The 25,691-nt window shown below is 42.4% G+C and overlaps 1 protein-coding gene across 2 annotated transcripts in view; it reads left to right on the forward strand.

Annotated features, from left to right (window-relative positions):
- plekhm3 (pleckstrin homology domain containing, family M, member 3) overlaps nucleotides 1–25,691 on the forward strand; it is a 183,665-nt gene that overhangs the window by 84,343 nt on the left and 73,631 nt on the right. For both annotated transcript variants that reach the window (XM_060827616.1, XM_060827615.1), the window contains exons 2-3: nucleotides 2,649–4,053; nucleotides 14,981–15,886. In XM_060827616.1, the coding sequence (XP_060683599.1) occupies nucleotides 3,483–4,053; nucleotides 14,981–15,886 (1,477 nt within the window). In that variant the 5' untranslated portion in view covers nucleotides 2,649–3,482. The remainder of the gene's footprint in view (nucleotides 1–2,648; nucleotides 4,054–14,980; nucleotides 15,887–25,691) is intronic.

The raw sequence follows: 25,691 nt of genomic DNA on the forward strand, positions 1-25,691 counted from the left end.
CTGTTTTGTCTAAGTTGATTAAACAATGGAGCGTGTTGATGAGGGTAGTACATTACTGAATTTCTTTTGAAACTCCAAATAATGTACCATGACATGGAATTGTTAGCAAAATGAAAGCTCACTCCTGAATTGTTGTGCAGCTCAAATCCCCTTCTAAACCAATGACAACTGATGAACCCCTCACTCCCCATGGTCCTTCTGGTCCTGACATTCCTTATCACTCAGCAGACGTGATGCCTCTCCCCTGACCTGACAGTGTCTCCTTTGATATCTCACTCTAGGATTTATGTGACTCTATCCCCTTACCTGCCTGGCACCCTATCTTCTCAGATCACTTTGTTTTACATACTGACCTCCTTCCAGTAGTCGTCAACGTGGCTTAAGGGCTTTACATCTATGTAATACAGCAATGGTAGGGGATCCAATCTGCTGTCCTTGTGGATTGCTGGATTGGACTGCATGACTTCGGCTTGGAAGTTGTCGGAAAGATCCTCTTAAGGTAAATGGGCAACATTTAGTCTGACTTGGTTAGCAAGTGAAGACATGAGGAAAGATGTGGTGCTGGAAAAACACAGCAGGCCAGACAGCATCCGAGGAGCAGGAGAATCGACATTTCGACATTTCTTGAAGAAGGCCTAATGCCCGAAACATCGATTCTCCTGCTTCTCGGATGCTGCCCGGCCTGCTGTGTTTTTCCAGCACCTCCTTTGTCAACTCTGGTACTCCAGCATCTGCAGTCCTCACTTTCTCCTAGTTGAAACATGAGAAAACTCTGGTTGAGTGTAAGTAATTAGACAGCTTGATTGAAAAATCAACATAGGTAATGCTTCATCTGCATCATTCAATGAATTACAATTCCCTTCTTTCCTTTTCCCTTAAATATTTTTATTTCTCATTCCTCTATCTCTGTCTCAAATTCCTATTATCTCTGCATCATGGATCAAAAAGCAGCATGTTGCATGTTATCTGTCTTGTCTTTAATTTTAACAAATGATCCAAACTCCACAATCAATCTGAGAAAGATGTGTAAATGTTGTATGGTTCAGGAGTTGCACTCCTATGTACAGTTCCACCAAACTCCAAAAATCCTCATTGACTTTGACTTAGTTTCTTAGGGTGAGAAGAGTATTATCAAGACCAGCAGTGTATTTAGCTGGCATCTTTAACCCGATACAGTATCCCTAAAACTTTGCAGGAGTGTAAACTTAATTTGGATGCAAGCCATATATGGAAATACCTGGCAGGCAATCAGCAGCTGCACCAAATAGACTGGAAGATGGAGCAGTGATTAAGTGATGAAAGTTTGTCGTGTACAAGTGGAGAATTAGAGATCTTGGATGGGGTTGGGGGCACTGGGAATGGTACTGGAGGACATTACGAAAATAAAGAGGATCAAGGATGAGCATTTTAAAAAATTGAAACATTACTTAATCAGGAGCCATTTTCGATCAGCAAGCAAGTTGAGTTTGGTGAGCAATCTAATAAGAATTAGGATGCAGGCAGCTTTGGGTGGTCTGATGTTTACAGAGAGGTAGGCAGTGAGGGGCCAGCTAGGCATGCACTGGAATAATCAGGGTTAAAGGTTAGTAAGGCCCAGATCAAGCTTTCAGCAGCAGATGAACTAAGGCAGGGCAGTATAGGGTGATATTACTGAAGTAGAAATGGACCTGATGATGTGGATACATGGTTGGAAGCTCATCTTGGTGTTAGATATCATACCAAGTTTGTGAATAGTCTGGGTGAAGGACAGTGGAAGCACCTTTACAGTCATTGAAGTCAACGTTGCAAAGTCGGGAAAAATGCCGGCTGAGTTATGTAGATATTTTCTAATCAAACGGTTTAGAGATGTTACTATGCAGCATGGAAGCATGTGAGAATGAAAACACAGGCCTGGCCCTGTTATGGAGAAAGAGGTCCTGCAAACAGTTCCGTGATAATGTCTAGCTAATAAATGTGTCCTCATAATGTCTGGGACATGGGAACCGGAGTAAGGGAGTCCTGCCAATGTAAAATGGATGTTTTTACATCCTTGGTAGATGCATGGCAGATGAAGTATAATGGGAATAAATCTGAGGTTATCCACATCGGTAGAAAAAACAGGAAGGCAGATTATTATCTGAATGGGAATATTTGAGGAAGGGGGAGGTGCAACAACTCCTGGGTATCTTTGTACACCAGTTGCTGATAGTAAGCGTGCAGGTCCAGCAGGCAGTGAAGAAGGCAAATAATATATGGCCATTGTAGTGAGAGGATTTGAGTACAGGAGCAGGTATGTTTTGCTGCAAATGTGTAAGGCCTTTGATGAGACCTCACCTATGGTATTGTGTGCAGTTTTGGTCCCCATATCCTGTTCCCCTTTTCCATCTGCCCTGCCCTGGTTCTGCAGTCCAAACTAGCCATCCATGTAATTCATATATGTAAATCACCTAAACCACCTTGATTTGATTCCAGCCTACCTCTTCTAGTTATCTAATCTATGTCTAAATGACTTGAATTCTTTATTTCTCACATGTCTAATACACAAATAAAAAATGTTTTTAATGTTGATGTTGACCCTCTACCCTGCATGCTTTGAAATTAATGTCTGCTGTATCTTTTGCAATGGCAAAGACCGAATGCAAGTCATCTGTTTTTCCTTCTCCCCTCAGGGGTTGACCTGTAATGCCTGTAACCAACTCACGGCGTGGGCAACAATTGAACAATGGGTATGGCATGCCTTTGAGAAAAACGTCCGTGCTAAACGTATTGAGAAACATCCCACACGCTGCAGCCCAGAAACGTTCTAATTGATTGTAAACTGACAGTCTGCACTGGCTTTCCCGGGATAGGTGTTTGCTCTACGATGCAGGCACGTTACTTTGTCGAGATGGATTTGTGATCTAAAAGCACCTCTATGTACTTCAATCACTCCACACTATTGTAGCACAATGATAAATGGCAAGATTGGTGCATTGAAAGGGTAGAAGAATTCAACATTGACTCTCTGACCATACTGGCCCATCAACGTGCCTTTGCTTTGATAGCACCTAAGAAGCCTCCAGCTGAGGAGCAGCATGAGATCTTTTATTTGCTGATGACAATATTTTCGTTTTAGTGCTGTAATTTCAGATATTTTGCTCAGCACCTTTCTGTATTCCCTTGCATTTTGTCCGTTTATAGCTCTTCCAGACTGAATAAAGGAGCTACTCCTAATCTAATCTACCTTCAAGTGGGTTTAGCTGCCAAAGTGACATACCCTGCTTGTTCTACAGTATGCTGTCAGATGCACAGCTTAAGTGCGTAATCCGTAAGTAATGAAACTGTCCTCTTGTAACAGTTTGGTGATGAGTTGGAAGACTATGACTTATTGACATTCAAGGAACCTTTTGAAGAGAATAGGGTTGCTGAACTCTTGAGTTGGATTTGCTTCCTTTTTGATCAAAATATTTTGGACTGATCGCCTAATTGTTTGTGGCTCAGTCCAGAGCTGAAGACTGCAGCTGATGGAGGCACTGGAAGCAGATGATATCAGCCCTGCTTTGGAGGCTACTGAAGAGTTCTTCCTCTTCAGTGGCATTGATGACCAGATAGGACATAATGATCTCCCAAAACAGGAGGTGTTTGGGATCCAGGAGGTCCCGGTGATAATTGGGCATGACGTCCTCAAGTTGAAGGGCGAGAGGTCACACAAAACGGATGACACCAGAATTGCATCGCAGAAAATGAGCAAATCAGCGTACGCAGAGCAAATAGAAGTCAGAAGAAGTGCCCCCACCAGCAAACCAGTTGGAGTGGCTAATGGGCCAACACAGCAGTGGTCAGATGGTGCAGACACAAACAGCTCCATCTCGAACAGTTATGGAGCACTTCACTCCAGAATTGGCAATCCAGCAGAGGAATGGTCACTGGCCTCCCAATCGCAATCTGACCTTGTTCTATCTCACTGCAGGTCACAGTCTGGGCCCATGCAGGCCCACTGCCCATTGGATTCGGACATTCCTCCCTCCCGCATCTCTTTCCAATCCACACTTGGCAAAGGCGGGAACTTTGCTGTGGCCAGTCAAAGCCAAGACAGTAAGTACCAGCCATCACGCTGCAACTCTCCCCTTCCTGTTACATCCATAAATGATGGTCATATTGCAACTATGATATCTACTGGATTGTTGACTTTTATTTCAAGTGGATTAGAATTCAAAGGGTTGGAGATTTATGTTAAATTTATTTAAATGCTCTGATCAGACTGCTTCTGGAGTACTGGGTTCTGTTTTGAGCTTTGCAAGTTAGTAAGATTGTATTATCATTGGAAGGGTACAGTGCAGATTCATCAGAATGATACCAGGGTCAAAAAGATTAAATTATGAAGAACAGTTGCGAATACCAGATTTCTATTCTGTTTAGCATTGAAAATTAAGGAGAGAGCTCATTGGGATGATCAATTCCTTAATAGGGTCGAGAGAAAGTGTTTACTCTGGTACAAGAGTCCAGAATAATGGTTAAAATTAGAGCTGGACTATTCCAGGTAATGTCAGGAGCACTTCTTTCCCTAAAGATTAGTGGAAATCTGTGACTTCCCTAAAAATCTGTGGTGGCATTACAGGTATTATTGAATATCTCAGAACTGACGTTTGTAGATTTTTGTTGGTTCAGCAACCCCTAACATCCAATCCAGTGTGGGGAAATGGAGTTATGATACAGATAAGCCAAGTACTAGTTGAATGGTGGAAGTGGCCTAATGAATTGAATGACTTCCTGTATAGGCTCACTTTAAATCAGAGTTTAATGGCAGGGGTCCCACCTGCTGTTCTCCTTTGTCCGCCAAGTAAAGAAAATTTACGTTACCAACAGAACTTTGACACTGACACTGATCTAAAAGTACACAGGCTCACCCTTTGATAACAGCTTTGCAGATTTTTATTATTGTTTGTTCGTTAACTCTGTGCCTTTTTTTTTTACATCTTCAGTCTGCTTTCTGTTGGTGCCTTACATCTAAGGTATGGTTCCAAATTTCGGTTGTGACCCTGAATAGCAAATGACATCAAAGGCTAATCTTCGTAATACTGGGAAAGGGAGAGGGGAATCATCTTAGGATCCTGCCTTTGATAGCTTGGTGATCATTGTTATGACTTGTATCATGAATACATTAGGCAAACTATCAAGCTACCTGGTATCTGTGGGTCCAACTTGGACTGGTACCTTCAGGAGAAAAGGGAATGAACGATTTTATCATAGTATAGAATAATAATAGAAGGAATTGTTTAGAACTAGCGAAAACGTTCCAAAGGAAGGTAGTATTGGATATCATGGGAGTTTGAAATTGAATTCCAGAAGGACAAGTGGATCATTGATTTTAGATAAAAGTGAAATATTAAAATGATGTGAGGTTTGGGAAATTAGAAATATAACAGGTGAACCCCTTTGCTGTCTGCAGAACCAAGTCAAATACTGTTTCCCTTAGGTATCAGCTGTGGCTCAGCAATAGGACTCCCATCCCAGAATCAGGAGATTATAGCTTCAGGTCTCCTAAGGCTTTGACAGTCTGACACTCTAGAGCAATACTGGAGAGTACTGCATTTTTAAGCTATTGGCTTTTTGTTGCGATACAGTATCGAGGCCGCATCTGGCTCTGCAGTTGTCAAAGAATTTGTGCCACTGTTTCGAAGAAGTGTAAAAGGATCCTCTCCACTGCCCTTGAAGGGTATTTATCCTTCAGTCAAAATCGGATAATCTGGCCATTTCTGTTTATGAGACCTCATTCAGTTCGCATTGGTTGCTGTGCTTCCGACATTATCTCAAAAGTACTTAATTGGCTTTGGAACAATTTGGAACATCCTGAGATAATGAAAGGCACTGTATAAATGCAATCTTTTTCCCCTTTTCTCAAAATCAATCTTGATTTTAAAAACTTCAATTGCGTTGATGCCAGAATTTGGCTCTGCTTTTGCTTCTGCTGATCTTGAAAGATTCTGACATTGCAACATCGCGAAAGACAAAGCTGTGTATAGTCTTGTGGTAGAATGAAATGGGGTCCAGAAATTTTCAACAGAAATTTGAAGCATCCACCTCTACTGATGCTCTCGAAGGCCTTGATGAAGTCTGTGAAAGCAGTGTAGAATGTTTGATGCTCATGGTAATTCTCATATAACTTGCAAAATGAAAAACTAATGGCAGTTGTTTCGTCTGTTAGTTCTGAAGTCACAAAGATTTCGGGGTTTATTTTCAAGACTAAAGTACTACTCCAGATTTATTTGCAGGTAAAACTGTGTGCAAAAGTGAAAATAGGTCAGCACAAACCAAAAAAAGAGAGATTCTGGATTGACTGCTTAAAATCAAAGACTCCAATAAGCCCTTTAGGTGAATCTCTGATGAAATGATTTCTCCAGGGTTCCCATTTTCTTCCTTGTACAGTAAAAGCCAGTTGAAGTAATTGTAGGTCAACTGTTCTCTTGAATCACAAAGACACTGTCTAGTTTGGTCCAGCAGACACAGATATATGAGGATCATCTGTTGTGAATTAGCTAAAACATAAACAGAAGGGTTTTACCATTTGACAGTAAAAGAAATCGTGAAAGAACAGCCCAATTATTACACTCCCCTCCGTAATTTATTTAACAACTTGCCAGTTGTGACTCATGACGTTAAGCAGTGATGACTTGATTCCAAGATACATTGTCATCTTTAGATGTGAGGGTAACCAGGAAACCTACACTTAATATAGCGCAGAATTCCAAGTCTCCTCAAATGTTTTAATGCCCTTAGGGAAGGTGTAGTGTATCGTTAAGCTGCCTCAACCATGCTGTGCAGTCACATGGTCAAAGTTGGAGATCAGACCCAGTTCACCAATTCATTCTCTGTAAAAAGGCTTCTTTTGATTTAAAAGAGAAAGGAGATTTAAGGTCATTTAAAATTTCTCAAATTGAAATCAATGATCTATGTACAAATGAGAGGTTGTAGATGGAGAAATACTACATTGAAACAATTGTGTGCAAAACATACAAAATAATAAAAATACAGTTCTGTAGCACGTAATACATTTCTTCAAGGCTGCCTTGTACTGGACAGAAAGATGCAGTAAATGCACAACTTCACATATGAGTAGTGTTTTTTAAAAAAATAAATAAGGTGTGTGTTGCCAATGGTTAGACCCAACATAAAAAGAAAACTTCCCTATGGTTCTTAATAAGGAGATGCCTTGGCAATTACTGCAATCAATATGATCCCCTTTGTGTCTGAGCAAGGCAGCTTTATTTGCATCATGCACACCTTGGGGCTTTAAATTTCCTTGCAACAGAGTCGAGTTTGTAGAGATGCTGCAGTAATGTTGGTTTCTACTTTTGATAACTTCACGTGGATACCCTCTCTCCCTAGCATGTAGGGAAATGGTAATGTTTGAGTTCTAATGCAGTGGGTTCATTGTCCAGCTGCCCTCAGGCTAGGAAAGTCTGAAACAGCACTAAGAATGTTCTCAATTGCATAGCGTTTGAGGTGTTACTCCAACCTCCTTTCCAACTGCTTGCTAGGTTCGGTAGTGATCGAGGATCTCTGCCTTTAAGGAGTTGAAATTTTGGTTGAAACTCTGTGTCAGCAAGCAGTCTTGGCCAATGTTGAACCTTTGACTGAGACTCGTCAGCTCAGAGCATCAAGAATCCTTTTTCGCTAACAACTTGCTTGTAGTTCATGAGGCCTCTCTTTCTAGCAAATGAGCCTCAGCCCAATCAGCATCCACCTGATTTATTGTCCTTGCACAGTGAGGGTAGAGTTATGTCTCGTGTTGTGCAGATGTTCCTACTCTTGATGTTACTCAGGCCCGAAGAAGGGTTTATGCCCGAAACGTCGATTCTCCTGTTCCTTTGATGCTGCCTGACCTGCTGCGCTTTTCCAGCAACACATTTTTAAGCTTAGATGGTGGTGTCCAATCGAGGGAGTTGAGGAACTCCTGGTTCCTTTCTGGATGCAGCAGGCATTGATCTGAGGATGGTCTTTCTTGCAGTGTTGTTGTTTACTTGACTGAACCCTAATAGTGTCATAGAGATGTACAGCACGGAAACAGACCCTTTGGTCCAACCCGTCCATGCCGACCAGATATCCCAACCCAATCTAGTCCCACCTGCCAGTATCCGGCCCATATCCCTCCAAACCTTTCCTATTCATATACACATCCAAATGCCTCTTAAATGTTGCAATTGTACCAGCCTCCACCACTTTCTCTGGCAGCTCGTTCCATACACGTACCACCCTCTGTGTGAAAAAGTTGCCCCTTAGGTCTCATTTATATCTTTCCCCTCTCACCCTAAACCTCTGCCTTCTCGTTCTGGACTCCCCAATCCCAGGGAAAAGACTTTGTCTATTTATCCTATCCATGCTCCTCATAATTTTGTAAACCTCTATAAGGTCACCCCTCAGCCTCTGACGCTCCAGGGAAAGCAGTCCCAGCCTGTTCAGCTTCTCCCTGTAGCTCAAATCCTCCAACCCTGGCAACATCCTTGTAAATCTTTTCTGAACCCTTTCAAATTTCGCAACATCTTTCCGATAGGAAGGAGACCAGAATTGCATGCAATATTCCAACAGTGGCCTAACCAACGTCCTGTACAGCCGCAACATGACCTCCCAACTCCTGTCCTCAATACTCTGACCAATAAAGGAAAGCATACCAAATGCCTTCTTTATTATCCTATCTACCTGCGACTTCACTTTCAAGGAGCTATGAACTTGCACTCCAAGGTCTCTTTGTTCAGCAACAATCCCTAGGACCTTACCATTAAGTGTATAAGTCTGGCTCTGATTTGCTTTCCCAAAATACAGTATCTCGCATTTATCTGAATTAAACTCCATCTGCCACTTCTCAGCCCATTGGCCCATCAGGTCCAGATCCTGTTGTAATTTGAGGTAACCCTCTTTGCTGTCCATTACACCTCCAATTTTGGTGTCATCTGTAAACTTACTAACTGTACCTCTTATGCTCGCATCCAAATCATTTATGTAAATGACAAAAAGTAGAGGGCCCAGCACTGATCGTTGTGGTACTCCACTGGTCACAGGTCTCCAGTCTGAAAAACAGCCCTCCACCACCACCCTCTGTCTTCTACCTTTTGAAGACAGGTTCTGTATCCATATGGCTAGTTCTCCCTGTATTCTGTGAGATCTAACCTTGCTAATCAGTCTCCCATGGGGAACCTTGTCGAACGCCTTACTGAAGTCCATATAGATCACATCTACTGCTCTGCCCTCATCAATCTTCTTTGTTACTTCTTCAAACAAACTCTTGCTCCGTGCTGGGAGTGTTCAGTGACATAGTCAGTGCTATGAATGTTACGAGTCATGAGGACACTACTAAAGGTAGTAAGTTTGATAATGATGGGATCTAACTAATGGTGTACTCTTGGCTGTCTCAAGGACGCCTTGTGGCATGGCTTGGCTTGGAAGTAACTGTTTGTCATATGTGTGCTATGGCGCAGCAGAGTTCTAACAAGCTCTGTTTATGTATATTCATCTTGCAAATTCCTTGGTTCACGATATTTAGATGAAGATGTAAAGTTAGTACCTCAAGTTAGTACATGACCTCCCAACTCCTGTACTCAATACTCTGACCAATAAAGGAAAGCATACCAAATGCCGCCTTCACTATCCTATCTACCTGCAACTCCACTAATACTGATCTCTTGTGCATTTCCGGTTTTGTGTGGGGTGATGTGGCAGTGGTAATGTTATTAGACTTGTAATTCAGAACTCTAGGCTAATGGCCTGGTTACAGGATTTCAGATTTTGAATTCAATAAAAGTTTTGTGAATAAAAGACCAACCTAATTATGATCCTATTTGTGCTTTTCTAATTCTGAACTCTATCATAAAAAGTCATCTGGTTACTGTTGCCCTTCTATATTATCCGTAACGTGTATATCTAACTTGTCTCATTTAAGACACTTGTTAAATCACAAGTCTTACCAAATTTTTGGTCACCTGATTTGAAAATCTCATCATGTGGCATGATGTCATACTCTGTTTTGTAATGTTCCTGGAAAATGCCTTGAAATGTTTCAATATGCTAGAGGAGCTTTATAAATTGTTGCTGAAGTTTGACGGGACGTCATCCTGTTCCCTGTGATCATTAAATATTTTTCCAACTCCTTTTGACATCTGATATTGATCTATTGGCAAAGGTACACACTTTGCATCCAAATACATATATGGGATCAGCATCTTAACTCTATCTACCCATTTTTCTGCTATATCCCTTCATTTCCTTATCCAACCAGAGAATATAAACCAAAGATTTCAATGTGGAATTGTCAAGCTATGATCTAATGCTGTTATCGAATGGGGCCCATTCATTGATTACTGTACAGTGGTACACATGATCTCTTGGACTGATTTCAGTTGTCTTGACTGGATTGTAAAGGAATTTTCTAGAGTATATTTGATCGGCCCTGGGTTGCTTTTTCTCTCTCATTTTCTCCCCAGGAAAATACCTGGCTGTGCAGTTCTGGGAGAGGTGGAGCTGTAGGAGGGAAATGTGGGCTTGATGCTTCTGCCATCATGAATCATTTATAGTAGTCGTTATGATAGGACCGGTCTTTTTCTGCTGCAGTTTTGTCTCTTGTATCTTGTTCGCTGGCTTTCCATGTCTTTTTCAAATTTGTTTTGTTCTTTTAATGTCATGTAGTTGGGGGGAAAAGTGATGGAAGGAGATGGGGTCTTGAGGTTGGGGCGGCACGGTGGCTTAGTGGTTAGCACTGCTGCCTCATAGCACCAGGACTTGGGTTCAATTCCCAATTCCCACCTTGGGTGGCTATCTGTGTGGAGTTTGCACATTTCCCCCTGTGTCTGCGTGGGTTTCCTCCAGGTGCTCTGGTTTCCTCCTACAATCTAAAGATGTGCATGCTAAATTGCCCACAATGTTAGGTGCATTAGTCAGAGTAAATTATAGAGTAGGGGAATGGGTCTGGTGGGTTACTCTTTGGAGGGTCAGTGTGGACTTGCTGGGCCACAGGGCCTGTTTCCACACTGTAGGGAATCTAATCTAGTCTGTCTCGTTGGCGATGAACCAGCACGACTGAATGCAACCTCCTAATCCTAATGCGGTCTGTACCACTTTAATTGAGAAGCGCTCTTTTTCTAGCTTTTGTTCCCCATAAGTGACAGGAGTGGAGAGAAAATAAAAATAGCATTTTATGGAAGTAGAAAAATCCCAGGCCTGAATGAGGCTTTTTCTTGCACAATAGAAGGTGGTGCAGATCTCCCTCAGGCAAAGAGTATGTTTTTGGTTTTGGTTTTGCTAATTGCAGAGCCTTAGTGTCTTCATTTTTTAAAAAAAAATTAAATCGTTGCAAAAATGGGAAGTTAGCTTCTGAGGCAAAAGTAGCTTGTCATTCTATAGATTCTTTTAACACCGTAAACGTTTCGAGGCCTCTTCATCTGAGTGTTTTTTTAAAATATACTGAGCCATGTGAAGATATGTTGGGGATCAGTGACTGAAATTGATGAACAATGCAGACTTTAAGCAGCCAATGTAGGTCAGCTGCTAAAGACATGGGTGCACACGCGTGCGCGCACACACAGGGACCCCCCTCCCCACCCCAAACCACGTATAAAATAGCAGCAGAACTTAGGTGCTGGAACTATAAAACAAAAACAGAAGCTATAGGAAAAGCTGTGCAGGTTAGGCAGCATCTGAATAGAGTTTCAGATGTGTAACCTTCAATCAGAGCTATGATTTCCAAATGGCTCTCTTCCCAGATACCGTTTAACCTGTTAAGCTTTTTCTGACTTCTCTGTTTCTACTTTACGTTAGCAGCATTGGGTTTGCAGGCATGCTTCACTGCTTGTTTCGCTTTCAGGTTTCAATGCTAACACGTTGAAGGATTTGTGAAAGAATTGTAGCATGAAGAATTCCAACATCAAACCAATTGTACATGTCATTTTTCACTCCAAAACCAGTTCTTCTTGCAGAATTCTAATGGGTATTTACTTTTTTTTTCAAAGCTGTATTCTGACTCCGCAAATACATCCAGGTGACACTATATCTCATATCTTTTGAAAACTGACGTGTTACCAAACTTGAGAGCTGCCTTGAATATGGAGGCACTACCCAGTATGGTGCTGAAACTAGGATATAGAAGTTCCTCTGCTCAGTGTCCAATTTAGCCTAATCTCAGCCCAAGCTCTGAAAGGGATAGTACCACTGAATTCTGAAGGAATAGCTCCTGCTGGACTTCTCCAATCCTGGTGGCTGTTCCTTGCCCCATGGCTGGATATTGAGCAATGTTTGATTGCAACTTTTTTTTTTAAGGTCATTACTGGGGTTTGAGTGTTGCTGTCAAGGCTGGCATTTATTGTTCATCCCGAGTTACTGTTGAGAAGATGGTAGTGAGCTGTCAATTTGAACTGCTCCGCTTTAATCAAACACTTGGGTAATGTCTTGCCATCACGCTGGCTGGTATCACCCATCCCAACCGCACAGACTGTTTTCTTGGTAAGAAGGGAATTACTGTGGGTTGTGGTTTGTCAGTGCCTTGCCTATCACTGTCAACCCTTCACCCATTTCCTTTTTCTGGTTTGCTAATCTGTTAAACAATCACTACTCATTAACCTACTGCTGGTTGGACAACCTTGTTGTAAGCATCCTGTCGCGAACTGAACAATACAGATGAGAAAAGAATCACGCAGCATGTTCACAGAACTCGAGGCTTCTGGTGCTCTTGTCTGTAAATTCAGAAACACCCTACTGGCAAAGCCAGCACTCTCTGTCTTGACTGTGAAGAATGATTACTAGGCAAAGTACTAAAGGCAGACTGATCCAAGTCAGCACTCAAAAAAAATTTGCATTTATACAGTGACTTTCACAATCTCTCCATTGCATATGTACATAAAAAGAACAAAATTAAAAATCTCACAACACCAGGTTATAGTCCAACAGGTTTAATTGGAAGCACGCTAGCTTTCGGAGCGCTGCTCCTTCTTCAGGTGGTTGTAGAGGATGAAGGAGTGATGCTCCAAAAGCTAGTCTGTTTCCAATTAAATCTGTTGGACTATAACTTGGTGTTGTGATTTTTAACTTTGTCCACCCCAGTCCAACACTGGCATCTCCACATCATAGGAACAGGTTAAGTCTTTGCTAGCACTTGTATGCAACATGAGTGATTCACATCTAGATCTTCTAACCTTAACTATATGCCCTGTGTCCCTCATTGTTCTCTAGCTTCCTCATTGTTCACTTCAACTACTCCATGTAGTTGCAAGTTCCTTTTGATGGAAAACAATTATTAGAACTACCTCTTACTTACAAAACTGCACGTTTGTATCGGTTCTGCCAAAGGTGGAAACATCTTCCAGTCTACCGATCAAACCTCTTTTTTTTTAAAAGAAATCCCAAAAACCTTTTCAAGTGTGGTCACTGTTTAGCTGCTGAAATGCAATTTGCCAGTCCAAGAATAGCAATGAGAAAACGGACCAGGCAGTCTGATACTAAATGCTGTATGCTGCAAAATGAATGTTACAAGACGCAGGGAATCTCCCTTGCTCTTCAGAATTTTATGGAGTGTCTTGTGTCCTCCTGAAAGGAAAATTAGGGACTTACTTTCAGATTTCTTCTGAAAGATGACACTTCTGACAAGTGTTAGCTCATTTTCTGTTCCAATGTCTGGATTAAGAATTGAATCCACAGCCTTTTGGCTCTGAGGGAGTTACTGAGTCTCACCATTGTCAGGAGAGGAGCAAACAAAATAGGTAGATTAGATTACTTAGAGTGGAAACAGGCCCTTCGGCCCAACAAGTCCACACCGACCCACCGAAGCGCGACCCACCGAAGCGCAACCCACCCATACCCCTACATTTACCCCTTGCCTAACACTACGGGCAATTTAGCATGGCCAATTCACCTGACCCGCACATCTTTGGACTGTAGGAGGAAACTGGAGCACCCAGAGAAAACCATATATCTTTCAGGTGTTGGAGCAGGTGAGAGAGGGGGTGGGGGGGAAGAGAGCAGTGTGAAAATTAAATTGGTGAGTTTTGATCTTTGGCTCAGACAAGAGCTTGAATTATGCTCAAATTTGGGGAAAGTTGTCTTTTCTCACTTGATTGTCATTTTTATCTTCAAGTAAATAAATTTAGAACAATTTTGACTTAGTTGCCTGGGATCAGTAACTTGCTATATAAAACTGCCCTTTAGTTTGATGGTTGATGAACATTTCTTGAAGGACCATAGTTACAGAAGGAATGAAAATGTTACAACAAAGTCCAGAAAGTGCATGTTTTGGAATTGAGTGCTAAACGTAGAATAATGCAGTGACAAACAAGCTGCTGTTGTGAACTGCATGAAGGTTTTCCTCCAATTTCATGGATATAAGATATGCTTCTGAAAAAAACACTATTGCTGTCCAATAACTCAGTAGTCGGTGCAATTTGTGAAAACTACATCAAATTTGTATGTTTTTTAGTGTCCAGAATATACAAAGAACCTTTAAGATATATTAAAAAGTCCTTGAGGTACTTTGCCATACTTTGATCTGCAGTTGCAGAAAAAGACATAAGGTAATCTAATGTTGGCCAAAGGTAGGTTTTAGGGAGTGATTTATTTTAAAAAGAAGAGTTTAGGGAGGGATTTCCAGAATGTGTGGCTCATGCAGCCTAACAATATGATAATGAGTTAAGAGCTGATGTTTACTGGGAATACATAGGATGTCAGAAACTCAACGAGTGCACAGATTGCTGAGAGTTGTGGGTCTGTTTACAGGAGTGAAGCTACAAGGGGATTTTAAAAACAGGAGTGGAAATATTGAATTCAAGACGGGACTAGACTGGGAGCCAGTATAGATCAATGAGGATGGGTGATAGGTGAATGGAACTTTGTGCAAGTTAGAATCTGAACAGTAAATGTTTTGGGTAAGTGCCAGGTTTGCATGGGTGGAAGATGGGAAGACTGACTTGTGCATTAAAATAGTTTGAATCAGGAATTGACAAAGACCTGGATGAGCAAGGTACAAATCTTTCTCTGTCCCATCCTGCAGATCCTCAGCTGTTGGGCCGAGATGTCATAAAGAAGGGAAGCCTGGCCAGAAGGCAGGATCATGCCAGCCCGTGGAAGGAGTGTTATGTTGAGCTTTGTCCCCGTGAGCTGTGTCTGTACAGCGTGGGGACTGAAGATGACTGCCACCTCTGTAACGTGTACTACCTGAGCCACTGCCAAAGTATTACCGTGTCGAACAACCATGGTGACCATGTCCTGGAGGTTCTCTTCTCCAACGGCGCTCAGCTGCAATTGCAAGCACGTTCCCAGCAGGAGGCTGAAGACTGGAGGCAGGACCTCCTGGCACAAACACTCGCCCTCGGCCTGCAGCAACCCTTGAGTCTGCCAAGCAGGACCCCACCACCAACAGACTGGCATCCTGGGACTTATCAAGTAAAAACCATCCAGCCTACTGCTGTCCAATTGCGGACAAAAGGTACCCTACGGATTGGGGTGCTTCACATGCTGATGCCTCAGAACAAGTGGAACTCTTACACTTTTGTCCTTAGCCAAAGTCAACTCAAGTACTTTCGAACTAATAACCTACAAGAGGAACCCTTGGAATCTTACAGGATTAACGGAAGTGTTGACGTTCAGTTTGAGGCAACGGTGGCGTCTGCACTTCGCTTCAAGGTGTCTTTTCCTGAAGAGGTTCTCGTTCTCATGGCCGACAGCCAACAAGAGACTCAGGAGTGGTTGGGGGCGATCAAAGCTGTGGTCAACTCCAAGCAGGTGGCTGACACCTCCGAGTGCTTCTCAGCCAGTGGTCAGAAGACCAAAGGCACGGACTCCAGCGGTGTGGGCACAAAGAGGAATAAGCGCTACTCTGTGACCAGCAGCTTTCTCAGCCTCCTGACGGTGATTGCAGTGGAGAAGGGGCTCACAGCTCAGAGCTTCAGGTGTGCAGGTGAATGTTTACATCCTTTTACTAACTTAAAACAAAAAGTGATAGGAGCTCAATCCCAGGGAAAGCTTTCTTCCTTCTTCCTCCTCCTCCTCGCCCCCCACCCCATAGAACCTCACTGAGGAGGGTGGGATGCAGGTAGCAAATGATCTGATGGAGGCACCTGACAGTGCGACTGTTAAGAAAGTAAGAAAGACTGGGGAATGACATCCATATCTCATGAAAGAAACCCCCCAACCTCTTGAAAGTGCAATTTCTCAATTTCCCCACAACCTTGGGTGGAAAAGAAATGCTCAGTAATATCGCCACTAAACAAATGGTTTCTATTTTCAAGGTTATGCCTTGCAGTTCTGAATTCCCCCCATTAAAGGAAACTGTTTCTGTTGTTATGGCCCGTCAAATCCTTTTAATCATCCTTAACATTCAATTCGAACACCCTTTGATCATCTGTATTTGCCTTTGCAACCTCTTCTGATAATTTAACTCCCTTAGCCCCAGTATCGTTCTGGTGATCTGGACTGAACCCAATTCAAGTTCGGTATATCCTTCCTGAGCTTGAGTGCCACGACTGACTGACTGTAATTCTAAACAAGGTCTGACCAGAGGATTATAATAATAGTAAAACAATTTCACATCTGTGGCCCTAGGTTTTACCAATAAGGCCTTAGAGCCTAAAAGCAAAGATATGATGAAACTTTATTAACATCACTCCAAGCTCAGCCAGAATATTGTGGAATTTTCTCAGCACCATTGTTTAGGAAGGGCATGAAAGCACTGCAGAGTGTACTGAAAAAGAGTTGCTTGGTGCAGATTGCTGGATACAGCCATGTACATGGGCAAGATTACATTTGCATATGGATGTGATCACATGCCCCACAGGTGCTAGCAGGTGTATTGATATACCAACAGCCTGACCACAGATTGACTTGCTTGCATTAAATTTTCTAATGTGACCAGACTGAATAATTAGAAATATTAACATGAAATATCTGAAAAATTACTCGTCTGAATTAAGAGATTGCAGGAATTTACATGTCATTTATTCTATCATGTCCACATTTGTCCCTAATTCCAATTTGCAATTCCTAATCTGTGACCTTGCCAAACAGGGAGTTTCCAGTGCATATCCCAGGGACTTTCTGAATCCTATGAAGGTTCCTGACTTTACCACTCTTGAAGACAATGAGTTTCTGATTCCGTCTCTCTGAGTGAAGGGATTTTCCCTTGAATCCCCTCTAAACCCCTGTTTGCCTTTTCTATATCTGTGCACCAGTTATGGCTCCCTCAACTAAAGGAAATATGACCTTCCTATCCATTGTATGCAGATCTTTTGGAGTTTTTCTCTCACTTCTATTAAGTCTTCCCTGCCACAACTCTTCTTTTTTATTATTAAGAAAACAGCCCTGACCTATCCAATTTTTCCTCCTAGCTAAAGTTTTCCAGTCTGCAAATCATCCTCCCTAAATCTGGGTGAAAGTGAGGATTGCAGATGCTGGAGATCAGTGTCAAGGTTGGAGTGGTGCTGGAAAAGCACAGCACGTCAGGCAGCATCCGAGGAGCAGGAAAATCAAAACTCCTCATCCTCCTAAATCTGCTCGGTAATGATAAACTTTATCCAGATAGGGAAAATCAAGAGCAGTCCAAGCGTGCAAATTGGTTATCTGACTTGGGTAGAGGAACAGAAGACCAGTCAAATCATTTCTCCTTGAAGTTTCCCTTGGGGTAACTGGTACTCAACCTCATTCAGTTTTAATCTGGAAGGATCAATAATTAACAGTTGTGGAACTGAGACACACTCAATCTATTCTCAAACATTAAATGAGAAGGAAGCCTGACCTGCTGGCTTGGAATTGGACATGGAATGCGATTGACTAGTTGGTCACTTTTTGGTTTTAAATAAAATTGACAGGTGCTGAATGCTAGGAGAAGGTCCCTGATGCCAACGCTCATCAAACCCCACATGAGTCCGGGGTTGAAGGCACTAATTATTTTTCCCAAATTCATCAAACTATTTTATTTGTTTTCCATTATGTATATTGGAGAAGACCTACTTGGAAACTTCAGTGTTAATTGCACAAAGAAGGAATAAAAAGGGCATGGTGGTGGGGGGGGGGGAGCTGTTCATCAAATTTAAAAACTCTTGAGTTGCAAAGTAGGATCCAAAATTGGCTCAGTGACAACAGGCTGAGGAGTATGGTATTTTTGTGACTGGAAGTGTTTCCCATTAGGTTCTGCAGGGCTTAGTATTCAGTCCCTTGCTATGCATGGTTTGTACTGACAGTTTGGACTTAAGTGGTTGGAGAGTTGGTAATTAATAGGTTTACAATTTATATGAAGATTAACCGTACGGTGAATATAAACAAGTGGACTTGGGTGGGAGGAGGGAATGGAGGGATGTAGTGATAGTAATGAGGTTTGCCAGTTGGACTCAGAACATGAGTTCTATGATTGGGTCTGTTAATCTGGTCCAGTCAGGGAGCCCTGGCTGATAGAAGTAAACAAGAGTGTCGGTGGCTCTGAGGGAGCCAGACTAGTGTCAAGTACTATGCACATGTAAATAAATGATGACTTGGCAATGGGATACTGGCCTCTGTGGAGTTATTTCAGATTTGTTAAGGCTGATTTCCCTTTTGCTAATCCATGTTGACTCAGTCCAATCCTGTCACTGTTTCCCAAATGCTCTGGTATTAATTTTTTATAATGTACTCTAGCATTTATCGATGACCGATATCAAGCTAAATGCCTACGATTCCCTGTTTTCTGTCTATTTTTTTTACGTTGTGGGGTTATGTGCGTCCTCCTTTGTGAACATAGAATATGCTTTTAATTGGTCTGTCTTCTCATTTAAACTTGCCCTGTTTCTGACTGTAAGGGATTTTAAATTTGTTGAATTTTATTTTTTTCTCTTTTTGTACGTAGCAAAGCTTTACAACCAGTTTGCATATTCCCTGCAATCTTGCTCTTGTATTTCTTACTAAAGCCCTTAGTCCCTTTTGCTGATTGCTGAACAGCTCCCAACCCACAGGCCTGTTGCTTTTCCTTGCCAAGTTGCAGGCCCCTTCTTTGAAAATTAGGGATAGTGCAAGATCCAATGTTAGCCATAATCAGACCACCTTATTTTTGTGCTGGAGAGGAGTGAACAGTTGTTTTTGACTACGGCCTGATGGATCAAGGGTGTTTTTCTTTGCAAGTGTTTCTATGAGGCATCGGTGATAGAGAACAGTCCAACTACTTGGAGTGTTCAGCGGCAATGAGGGCAGACACCCTCACGAAACCGGGGACAAGGAGAGCCTCCGTACACAGTGACATTTAGTATTTGTGTACTGAGGCTCTCTGCATAGGCTGATGTAGCCATACACAAAAGTGGCCATCAGGATGAGATCAGTGTTAAATTCCACCCCCCCCCCCCCCCCCCCCCGTCACCCTCATCTCCCCACCAAAATCTGGGGGTTTGTACATGGTGTCTTGCGGAAACAGCCCATCTTTGACCTCCACATTAAAAAGAAAATGGCTTCGGTTGCTGTTGTGCTGCAGACTGTGAGAATGGGCCAGACCTGTACCACATACAGCAGCACCAACAGTACTTCACACCTTACCCGCAACAGAGAGGGAGCAATGGTGTCTCCAACTGTCTGCTTTCTGCCTCACCTTGGGAATACACTTCTCCCACGTTTTGACGCATGCTACGGTCCCAGCACCTTCAGGTAATCTGTCCTGACAGTGAAGAATTTGGGATAGTCTAGATGTCTGTTTCAGTTGAAACATGGCAATGATGGACTTGAGAGGCTATCTCCTGTGTCCTGTTTGTTTTTGGCCTTCGTAAGAAAAGGTTACTAAGAACCAAAATACCCTAGTAACTTCACACATCACACTCATCAACAGTTGCAACAAATTCCAATGTTAATGATCCAGTGAAGTTGCTTTAAGTTAATCTTACATAATAACTTTCTCAAAATTTGTATTCATTTCATTTCCTGGCCAAATATTTCACATGCCTCCTGGGGTTGTGTCACTGGGGTATGTTTTAATGTTAGAGTAAACTTCAGTTTGTTTATCCCTTTCAGTCAAGGATCTTCTGGAGAAGTGAGTGAAGTTGAAGCAGTGTGATCTCAAATATCCACATCGAATTTAATCTTGGTATTATTATTTAATTAAATGATATGATTTTGGCTATTTTTAGGCTATAATTTATTGAATTGTGTTAATTTGTTCTGGGTGGTCAGAGCCCTATTGTGAACTCTCATTGCAGCCCTGATCCCATTGTAGGCTCACCCTGGGGGTCCTGATTCCTGTTATAGGCATGCCCTGAGGGTCCTAACTCCACATAGGTCCATCCTGAGTGGGGCTGTCAACCTCTGTTCTGGAGTGGAGGGATGGTGTGATGGGGCAGTCTGACTCTTATTGTGGGCTCCTCCCTAATATTTGTGAAGTTGTAATACCAAAGATGATTAAAATCAGTTTAGTTGGTGAGGTGAAAATTAGTGCATCTCAATTGAATACTGGTGTTTCATATTTGGGACAATTATGCAAGCCTAGCACAGATTGCAAGTCAATATTGTGAGGGTCCAATGTGAACTAAGGTTGTGCAGTTCCAAGTGATTACAGAGCTACTGCTTAAGATACCCACAAGTCCAGTTTATGATTCATATCAACCCAGAGGATGAATGGTGTCTGTTAGCAATACCAGTCTGATACAGCAGGGGCTGCTCTAGGGAGGCAGAGCTTAAAGTTCCATATTGGTACAGACCAGAGGGAATCCTGCACATGTTATTCCGAAATTGAATATCCTTGTCAACAGGACAATGAATGGGGCATCTTCAGACTGAGGAATCTTTTGCATTTTGAATAGCTTTATAAGTGCTACTTCCTATTCTGCCTTGCCTCCTGTTATTTTTTCAAAAAGAGCACGTTTTTGCACTGACATCACATCGTATCGTTTATAATCTGCGGGGACTAATAATGCATCTTGCAACCAATGAAGTACATTTCAAATGTGCACACTGTGTAGTGCAGGTAATGCCAAATTGTGCACAGCATTCTCCACAAACAGGAATATAACCAATCCAATCCATTTAGCTTTCGGCGAATGAATATTGACCAGGGCATCAGGGTGTATTCCTTTAATTTTCTTTGCAGTAATGCTGTGGGAACTTTTTAAAATCCAGCTGAAGTGGCCTTAACAATTCGAGAAAAGTGGCACCACCGAATGTGCAGAGGGGGATAGCCTTCTGACTAAAAACAAGAGTTCCAACAATTGCTCGTATCCCACAGTGAGTCTGGGCACCTCAGTGCAAGGAGTATGTAAGTAGAAGGAAACAAAAGTGCTTCTCCTACTCAGCATTAACCTTAATACTATGAAGCATAAAACACAACCAAAAAAAAAACTAATCAGCAGAATAGACCTTGGAATGAAATCTCCCCTTGCTGATTGTGAAATTGGAATTATGTTATTTATGAACTTTGACTGTTGCTTTGATACTAACTAATGCAGGGCCTGTCAGCTGCACCAAGTTTCAGTGCAGTTAGTTGTACCTCATACCAAAGAACTTATTATGATTTATAACCAACCAGTCGATCAATCACCGAAGCTTTAAGCTCATGAGAGCGGAGACTTTTTGCCTGCTACTTAATTTTCCTTTTGCGTCGGTTACATATTCTGTGCTTTCGTACACACCTGACTGGACGTGGTCAGGTAACCGTAGCTCTGGTGACCCAAGGTCATCACCTGAATACACCCAGCACACCCCGTGCCTATTTGTCACTTGAACTCTCAGCAGTTGACAAGAGCAGCCCTGTTGCTTTTGTCAATGGATTAAGTGAGGAGGCAGCCACAGTTACATTGTGTGGGACTGTTTTTTAGGTTTGGGGAGAAAAGGGGGAGGGGGGGAAAAAAAACAAGTTTTCTTTTAACAGCAAATTCCTCAGCCCCTCGGCACAGATTCCCGTAATTACTCCCATTGTCCTTGTCTGAATAGCGAATAATGCGCCAAAAGCCATGTCTAATTGAGACCTTACTGACCAAACAAATCCTGCATTGTTCAGCTTGACAAATTGAGGCCAGAAAGTGGCAGCGACAGTGTGGAAATTAAAAGAAAGTGCCAGAAAGACCATTAAAGCTACAGTAATAACCCTGTCTTGCTCTGCAAGGTCCGACCAGGCCAATGGATGGCAAAGCTTTTGTTTTTCTAAATACATATAATCCCAGCCACTGCACCTCAGGGCCTGTGTTATTTATTTAGTAAAAGCGATTTAAATTGTAATACAAGATGTGTGGGCCCTGTCCCTGGCAGCTAATTGATTGACGCTTAAATGCTATTACAAATGTAGAGTGGCAGGATGTGGGCCGGTGTGTTTTGTTGCTTTTATTTTGTGTATGTAGCTGTTGAATTGGGCTGTCAGAACCTGAGGAGGAGAATCGAGGGGTTGCAAGCTGCATACACATTAAGGTAACATCTGTGTTTACTGAACTGGGCAGGCTGGTCTGATTAAAGCTGCTGAGCTACTTTTAACTAACTTTTATGCTGTGTGTTTAAAGTAACTCATAGAAATGGGTGGCCATTTGTTCTTTGGACCTGTTCCATCATTTAATAAGACAATCACTGATCCGCTGCCTAACTCCATTGGTTCTGTAGCCCTTGAATTCCCTGTATATACTTCGCTACATATTAAAGATACAATGGAATATGGCACTGGTGCAGGAAGATACTGTTGATATCGGCATTCTGCCATGATCAAGTTAAATGCCATAGCAATCTTCAGGGGCTGAATAGCCTACTTTTTATTTCCTATGTAAAAAAGAATAGATCAACCTCAGTTCAGTTATCAGAGGTAGCAATGTTAAAAATCTCACAACACCAGGTTATAGTCCAACAGGCTTAATTGGAAGCACACTAGCTTTCGGAGCGACGCTCCTTCATCAGGTGGTTGTGGAGGACACACAATTGTAATACACAGAATTCATAGCAAAAGTCTGCACTGTGATGTAACTGAAATTATACTGTAATAGTTAACTGAGAATGTAACATTTTAAAAAAAAGTTTTGTGACATACACATGAAAGAAGTGAAACAATCATGGTATTCGAACAGATGAAAGACTCCACAAACAATCAAGGTATTTTTCAATGTATAATTTCAGTTGCATCACATTGTAGGCTTTTTTGCTATGAATTCAGTGTCTTACAATTGTGGCCTCCACCACCACCACCTGATGAAGGAGCTCCGAAAGCTAATGCTTCCAAATAAACCTGTTGGACTATAACCTGGTGTTGTGTGGCTTTTAACTTTGTCTACCAGTCCAACACCGGCACCTCCAAATCAGAGGTGGCAGTGCAGTGTTGGGCAGGAGTTGCCTTGGGAGCCTTTGAAATTGTCTCCAGAAGATGTTTCATGGTGTTAGGTAAAACCTAAGTAAGCAAACTTGCTGATTACTATCTAGAGTCAGTCATTGAGATGTACAGCAGCAGGGAAACAGACCCAACTAATCTAGTCCAATTTGCCAGCATTTGGCATGTATCCCTGTAAACCCTTCCTATTCATATACCCATCCAGAGGCCTTTTAAATGTTGTAATTGTACCAGCCTCCACCACTTCATCTGGCAGCTCATTCCATACATGCACCATCCTCTGCGTGAAAAGGTTGCCCCTCAGGGCTCTTTTAGATCTTGCTCCTCTCACCTTAAGCTTATCCCCTGTTGTTTTGGACTCCCCCCACCGTGGGGAAAAGACCTTGCCTATTCACCTTACCCATGCCTGTCATGATGTTATAAACTTCGATAAGGTCATCCCTCAGCCTCTGATGCTCCAGGGAAAATAGCCTCAGCCTATTCCTACGCTCAAATCCTCCAACCCTGGCAACATCCTTGTAAAAGTTTTCTGAGCCCTTTCAAGTTTCGCAACATCCTGCCAAAAGCAGGGAGACCATAACTGAATGGTTAGGCCACTTTTGGAATACTGCAATGTCCTGTACTGGTCCTTCAGCTGATGCATCAGTACTCCTTCATGTTGAGCATCTCTTGGAAGCATGGAGAAGGTCAAAGGCACAGAATGTACTGAGTAAGGAAATTCAATGTTAATCACTGATTAACTCATAGCGCACCACTGACCAAATCCTAAAGAGCGGAGTCGTTGTATTGGGCCTGCAGAAGGCAGTGAGGGAACTGACAAAAAGTAAAAACGTACTTGATCTCATTCTCACTTATCTACCTGCTACAGACTGATTTTTTTGATGACATTATTGACAGTTGTAACCACAGCACAGTGCTTGTGGAGATTTGGTTCTGAATTCACACTGAGGCAATCCTACGTCATTTTGTGTCACATTAGCAAGTTACTAATTTCTGATTAGATTCTGAACGGCTCCAGCGCGTCAAAGTAGGGCACCTGTTAGGTGCTGAGGGCCATCAGTATCATCAGCAGAATTGTATTCAGCCACAGTCATAATCTCATGTTCTGGCCCACTCTACTATCACCAATCTTGGGACCAAACAAAACTGCAAATGTTGGAAATCAGAAACGAAAATAGAAAATACTGGAAAAGTCGAGCAGGTTTGGCAGTATCTGTGGAGAGAAATCAGAGTTAACCTTTCAGGTCCTGCGACACTTTTTCGGAATGGTTGGCTCGAACCCTTGGTTCAGTGAAGAGTGCAGAAGGGCATGCAGGATTTGTACTAGGTGTGCCTAAAAAATGAGGTGTCAACATGGTGAAGTTACAGAACAGAATTACCTACATGCAAAACAGCAGAAGCCGCATACAGAGTTCAGAGCAAAGTGGTCCCACAATCAAAGGATCAGATCTAAGTTTTACATCCAGTTGTGAAAGAAGGTGAGCAATTAAACAACTAACCGGAGGAGGACGGCTACATAAATATTCTTACCCTCAAATGATAGGGTAGCCTAGTACATCATTGCAAAAGGTTAGGCTGGAGCATTTGCCATATTGATGATCCTTCTAAGCTTCTTCCCAAGATACCCAGCATTACAGATGACATTCTTCAACTCCCAGTTGTTCACTTCAAGATTATGGGTGCTGACAATGTAAGACAATAAGTTATGAAGACTTGTGTACCAAAAAAACTAGTTGCATCCCTAATCCGTCTGCTCTTGTGTGGCAACAACACTGGTATCCACACAACGTGGTGGAAAATTGTCCAAGGTTATCCTGTCTATGAAAAACAGGACAAATCCAACACAGCCAATTACTGTCCTGTCAACTCTTATTCATCAGAAAATAAAGTCATGGAAGGGGTCATTTACAGTACTATCAAATGATACCTCAGCAATTAAAACCTTGCTAATGCCAAGTTTGTTTTCAGCAATGGCTACTTCTTACAGCCTTGGTCCAACAATGGACAAAAGCGCTTAGTTCCACAGATGAAGGGAGAGTGACTGCCTTGACATCAATGCAACAATTGACTAAGTCATAGAGTCAGCATGGAAACAGACCTTTCGGCCCACCCCCTCCATGACGACCAGTTATCCCAATCCAATCTAGTCCCACTTGCCAGCATCCGGCCCATATCCCTCCAAACCCTTCCTATTCATATACCCATCCAGGTGCCTTTTAAATGTTGTAATTGTACCAGCCTCCACCACATTCTCTGGCAGCTCCTTCCATACACGTACCACCCTCTGTGTGAAAAAGTTGCCTCTTAGGTCTGTTTTATATCTTTCCCCTCTCACCCTAAACCTATGCCTTCTAGTTCTGGACTCCCCCAATCCAGGGAAAAAACCTTGTATATTAACGCTGTCCATGCCCCTCATAATTTTGTAAACCTCTATAAGGTCACCCCTCAGACTCTGACGCTCCAG

Source organism: Hemiscyllium ocellatum, chromosome 7 (genome assembly GCF_020745735.1).
Source record: "Hemiscyllium ocellatum isolate sHemOce1 chromosome 7, sHemOce1.pat.X.cur, whole genome shotgun sequence".
Taxonomy (NCBI): domain Eukaryota; kingdom Metazoa; phylum Chordata; class Chondrichthyes; order Orectolobiformes; family Hemiscylliidae; genus Hemiscyllium; species Hemiscyllium ocellatum.